Source organism: Anopheles bellator, chromosome X, assembly GCF_943735745.2.
Source record: "Anopheles bellator chromosome X, idAnoBellAS_SP24_06.2, whole genome shotgun sequence".
Classification (NCBI taxonomy): Eukaryota; Metazoa; Arthropoda; class Insecta; order Diptera; family Culicidae; genus Anopheles; species Anopheles bellator.
Window position 1 is genome coordinate 3,167,670 of NC_071287.1, and position 6,006 is coordinate 3,173,675.

Consider the following 6,006-nt stretch of genomic DNA (forward strand, 5'->3'; position numbering starts at 1 on the left):
CTCCGGAGATGTCACTTCAGGCGATATTGCATTGCAGATCGCAGCGTTTGGACCGGCCTTAAGACGCATGTTCCAAGAGCTTGAACAAAATTGACATGCAACCCTGGCCAAACTGAATTTTTCAATAAAATTAATTACATCTTATCTATGACAAAGAATTAGATAAATCAAAGATTTTTTTGTGTTGATTTTAATCGGTGACCCTCATCTCAGCCTCAATACTATGCTTTGGGAAATGTGATGGTCATTGGTTCATCTTGTATGTCCTTCTTTAAAAAACAAAAACGTATAGGATTTCAGATTTGTGTATACTTATATCGTTGTCAATTCAAACGAAAAACCAGTCTTGAGCGACTGATGGATTAAAATATTATAAAGTTAAGCCCGAAACTCCTATTCAGTACTGTCCGGTACGATTTCTTGCAAGTGTTGTCAGTTCGCCTTTCTGTACATTAAATGTCCTATATATCAACAATCCAAATTGCTGCGACCCAACCGGACTGTCGCATACTCTTTAGTTCAAGATTATTATTTAGATTAAATATAAATACGGTGCGGTCCGTTCTTCTAAGACTAAAAAAAAGGTATACTTTGATTGGTTGAGTTTACTAATATTATATGTGGTATTGTCATGATTTGTAAAACTGTGGCCTGACTGATATAATCATTACTTCTGCAGTATACGTTGTGGTACGGTACACTTGCGGATAAGTATCGCCTGCTCCTACTAAAGCAATTCTGTGAAGGATAACTGTTTATAACATCTACAGTCATAAACGGCGAACCTTGAACGAAGGGCGCGATTTTTGACACTCTTTCGACCAGTTTCATGTTCATCAATACATGTTCACGCTTGTGTAACTGTGGGGCTACATCAAGCGTAACGTAATGATTTTGACATTAACGATTAATGCCAAACTGCTGCGGCGCTGTCAAAACGTTTGCGGCTCGCGCGAGGCCTAAACCCGAGCGTAATAATTTTTTTCATACGCTTTGCTTACAAACAGAGAATAATTTATGTTTTTATTTGCTGGTATAGCAACAAAATCGGAAAAAACAGATAAAAAAATTCAGAAATCAATTAATTTCTCTTCTATTTCTATTTTCTTGGACCAAAAACACGAACGTAAACACGTTTCACGTTTCGTTTTTATATTTTTGCTGCCACACGAAGCGTAAACGTTTTGACATTACAAATTAATTTTACGCTAGTTTTCACGCTTCGTGTAGCCCCCTAGTAATGACAGCGGTACCACACATGTTAAATTTTTTACGGCATCTTGTAAATACACCATATTGGCTTTAAATCGATGTAGATATTCCTCGGTTGCTGTGGCGTAGTTGGTTAAGTGCCTAGTTAATGGTTAGTTGCTAAGTTTGCATGTACAGTCATATACTGTCCGGCCACACGATACGCAACGAAATGTTTGTGGCATTTCAGAAAAATGCCAAACTGCTGTGCCTGTGCGCCTGTGCTGTGTCAAAACGTTTGCATGTTTTTGCATACTTTTTGCTGTTTGCTTACAAACAGAGGATAATTTTAGTTCTTATTTGCTGGTATAGCAACAAAATCGAACGGAAAAAGATATTCACGAATCAATTTATTTCTCTTCCATATCTATTTTCTCGGACCAAAAGCACGAACGTAAACACGTTTCACATTTCGTTTTTATATTTTTGCTGACACACGAAGCGTTACAAATTGGCATTACAAATTAATTTTACGCTAGTTTTTACGCTCCGTGTGGCCTCCCAGATACAACTTGTTTACAAACAGAGGACAATGTATGTTCTTATTTACTGGTTTAGTAACAAAATCCTAAAAAACAGAAACAAATATTCAGAAATCAATTTATTTCTCTTCGCGTTTTCATATTTTATGTTTCTTAAACACGTTTGACATTTTGTTTTTATATTTTTGCTGCCACACGAAGCGCAAACGAAATGACGTTTTTCCGGTCCGATTTGCGCTTCGTCTGGCGCCCCAGATAAGCAACGAACCTTAAACGAAGGGCGCGATTTTTGACACTCTTTCGACCAGTTTCGTGTTCATCAATACATGTTCACGCTTGTGTAATTACAGCGCACCAGGTACCACACATGTTAAAATTTTCTACGGCATCTTGTGAATCCGCCATATTGGCTTCAAATCGATGTAGATATTCCTCGGTTGCGGTGGCGTGGTTGGTTAGGTGCCTAGTTAATGGTTAGTTGCCTAAGTTTTCGCAGGCAATAAAGTGTCTCTTAACAAATCAATTCGTCTTTCTAAAGCGTGCGTGCATGGCTTGCAACAAGGGTCAGTGAAATAAAGATATCGTTATAGTTTTCTTGATCGCCGTAAAGGAAAGTTAAAGAAGCTCCGGTAGGAATTCATTGTTCCTGAAGAAAAAGTAAGTACGCATTGTTAATTTATCAGATTAGTCATACATAACGAGGAATATAATTGAACACTATGTAGGTTATCGTATAAGTAGTCCCTTTTTTCGGATTTTCATATTCCTCTATGCATGTCGAGCATTTTAGAGATGAATATTGGAGTTACCGTCCACTCAAGATAGTAAAGAAATTTTCGGAAATATATTGCTCGAGTGTGGAAGTTTCACGTGCAGCGCGTAATAATTGGGATGATCAAATGAATCTCCTTCAGTTTCAGGTGCCCCAACTATTAGGATTGATGAAAAAATTGCATCAACGAAGATTTAATATCTAGTGTAAATTGTTCATATTCTACCATGTTCTTTTTAAATTAAAGTCAGTTGCCGGCTAGAATCGTCAAGCCTTGCCTACATAAAGTCATTGTGATACGCAGTTGTAGTTGCTGTGCTCGTTAAAACGCTTTAAGAACGACGCATTAGATGTACAACGACAACACCTCTCTAGGTGTTTTGTATATGTGCTGTCATTTTACGAAACACGGCTACGGAATATATAGTTACGATCGCAGGGCATCTATTGCGGTTGGGTTCGGGATGCCGTGAGGCCCAGGAATCTTTCGGGTCATTGCGAAAGACTAAGGTTATGGCAGTGGCAGTGGCTACGAGCTACTCTTGGGTACCCTTCGGGGATCATCTCTAATTCAACGATCGATCGCATTAGCAACAATGAAATTTTAAAGGTCAATAACCATAAGTATCCGCATAGTCAGAATTTCTGTGGCTCGTCCGTAGATTGTATAATAATTTCAGTCTGTTAACATTGATAGTAAATACGGCCCGGTCCGTTCTTCTAAGTTTAAAAAAATATAGAGATTGTATTATTATATTTTTAAATTATTGATACGAAAAAGGGGATGAACAGGCGCGTTGCTACCCCTCCGACGTATTCTCAGTGATCACGAGAAGTGATAGGGGTCATCAGGTGGGGTTTTCTCCTATCGCGTACAATAATAAATAGTCAGTTTAAGAGATGCTTCAGTATTGTCTATACTGTAACTGTAATTGATACTGAAAAATATTACCACGCAGTTCTGTTGGTGAGGGTGAAAGTAGTTTACTTATTTTACGTTCTTAACGAATTAAAGGACACTGACTAGATTTCGCCAGGAATGTGGTATCAGTAAGAAATTGACTTTATTTTACGTAATATGTGCATTCTGTGGACTCGTTTGTTGTATCTCTGTTGTAGGTTACTCTCTTTGGTTGGTTTGTGTAATTAAGTAAGCTTAGATTAGTAAGTGTGACTAAGTAGTAAGGACTGATACTTCTATAACTTTGAAACATATATTCGTTCGAAAAATTTATTCAATTGAGTATGATACGAAATATTAAATGAATTTTTTTTTTCAGAATCAAGATGCAAATTGATAGCATTAAGACATAAAATCACAATTTCATACTGGGTTCTGTGTAATACTTCTTTGTTCCAATTCTTATTCCTTATTCTAATAAATTATTGGAATAAGACTCAAATGGGAATGACAAATGAGAAGAGAATGCTTATATTGTTTTCTCAAATTATTTTGCAGAAGTTTAACTGGACATCTATTGCACGAGTCGGCACATACACCAACATCAATACACCTAGCGAATGAATCTTTGGTGTAGAATACTTTCTTTGAGCTGAAGTCGGCTTAATCAACGTGACATCGCTGCCTGGCATCAATCAATTGAAATACGAAAAAGGGTGTTTTTGAAAATAACGGTACTTAAAAGTCACCCTTAATCAATCGTAAATGCAAATCACACATCAAATTATTAATTTTTCTTACTTCTGTTCTGTTCTTGTTTGTTTCATAATCAAGGAAGGCCCTGTACACACGATTTATGTTTCTCCGGATACAACAACGAAATTGGTAGAAATTTCCCAAAAGTAATAAGCAAATATGAATGATTTTATTGTTGGTGGTAAATATCGTATAATCCGTAAGATTGGCTCGGGTTCGTTTGGAGATATATACCTTGGTATCAACATAACAAATGGGGAAGAAGTCGCATTGAAAGTAGAAAGCATACTTGCCCGCCATCCGCAGTTAACGTACGAGTACAAGCTGTACAAAGTGTTAACTGGCGGTGTCGGCATTCCCCATATACGGTACTTTGGTCAGGAGCGAAGTTACCATGTGTTAGTAATGGACTTGCTTGGGCCATCGCTGGAGGACTTATTCAATTTTTGCAGTCGTCACTTCACAATCAAAACTGTGCTGATGCTTGTTGATCAAATGATTGGAAGGTTGGAATATTTGCACATGAAAAACTTCATACATCGCGACATCAAACCTGATAACTTTCTAATGGGTATCGGCCGCCACTGCAACAAACTATTCTTAATTGACTTTGGCTTAGCAAAAAAGTACCGTGACTTTCGCTCACGTATTCACATCACCTATCGTGAAGATAAGAATCTTACTGGAACAGCACGCTACGCTTCGATTAATGCTCACCTTGGTATTGAGCAGAGTCGCCGAGATGACATGGAATCACTAGGTTATGTGATGATGTACTTCAACCGTGGCTCATTACCCTGGCAAGGACTGAAAGCAACTAATAAGAAGCAGAAATATGAAAAGATATCGGAGAAAAAGATGTCAACTCCAATCGAGGTACTGTGCAAAGGATTTCCGGCAGAATTTGCTATGTACCTCAACTATTGTCGCAGTTTACGATTTGAGGAAGGACCTGACTACATGTATCTGAGGCAGCTGTTCAGGTAAGCTGTTATTATTTGTGTATGGTTTAACATTTATTATTGAAAGTTCTTATAAGTATGAAACTTTGACTATTATGTTAGAAAGACGGAGTTATAGTAAAGTATCTTACCGCAGCCTTTCAATTATTATTCCGTAGAATCTTGTTCCGTACGCTTAATCATCAATATGATTATACATTTGACTGGACAATAATGAAACAGCGCGCAATGCAACAAAGTAATAGCAATCCGCCTGCAGTAACATCCGGTGAAAGTAAAAGAGAAGAACGACGTGATAAAGATAAACTGTCCAGCGATACAGACGAATAAGGCATTTGCAGTTCCGAACGGCAAGTATTTAGCAAGTTATGCATAAACAGAATGATGAAAGAAGGGTTGAGAACTACTGTAAAGTACTAGAAGTAAAGAAGTAACTATTCACATTAAAGCAACTGAATAAGATGCACATGCAAAAGTAGTAGAACTGATGATAACACATAACTAACATTTTAAGTTAAATTTCGTCGAATAGAAGTATCAAGAAGAAATTACACACCTTCTAGGTACTTTTACATACTCTCATATGAAAAAAAAATAAGAGAAAACGAAAAATATAATGCATTAGTGATCAAAAAGCATTCAACAACCACTTCACCAAACAGTTCCTTGGGATGTACTGGATATGCATAGGCCATCGTACAGTTCGGTCAGGATGAAGTGAACGAAAGAAATATCTTTCAAATCTTTTGGTTTATAATCGCCACAAAATAAGGGCGACAAGAACATTTTCATAATAATTTGTTGTGTTTATTGTAATGACAAATTATTTTACGTTCAGTTACTTCTTCTTTTCTCTTTATATTTATATAGAGATTATATATA

The 6,006-nt window shown here is 37.0% G+C and overlaps 1 protein-coding gene across 2 annotated transcripts; it reads left to right on the forward strand.

Moving 5' to 3' along the window:
- Positions 1-2,161: 2,161 nt before the first annotated feature.
- Positions 2,162-5,756, forward strand: LOC131213829 (casein kinase I-like). 2 transcript variants are annotated; one of them, XM_058207984.1, is made up of 4 exons: positions 2,162-2,390; positions 3,965-4,140; positions 4,241-5,145; positions 5,283-5,756. In XM_058207984.1, exons 3-4 carry the CDS (start codon positions 4,322-4,324, stop codon positions 5,452-5,454), a joined length of 996 nt encoding a protein of 331 aa, XP_058063967.1. In that variant the 5' UTR covers positions 2,162-2,390; positions 3,965-4,140; positions 4,241-4,321; the 3' UTR covers positions 5,455-5,756. The 2 variants fall into 2 exon arrangements, with proteins under 2 accessions (XP_058063967.1, XP_058063969.1); XM_058207986.1 differs by having other exon boundaries at positions 4,245-5,145.
- Positions 5,757-6,006: the final 250 nt, after the last annotated feature.

Bases quoted from the DNA above. Each gene is read 5' to 3' on its own strand.
- LOC131213829 (XM_058207984.1), top strand. From the start codon at position 4,322: ATGAATGATTTTATTGTTGGTGGTAAATATCGTATAATCCGTAAGATT. The intron at 5,146-5,282 runs GTAAGCTGTTAT...ATTATTCCGTAG, and splicing joins TATCTGAGGCAGCTGTTCAG to AATCTTGTTCCGTACGCTTA.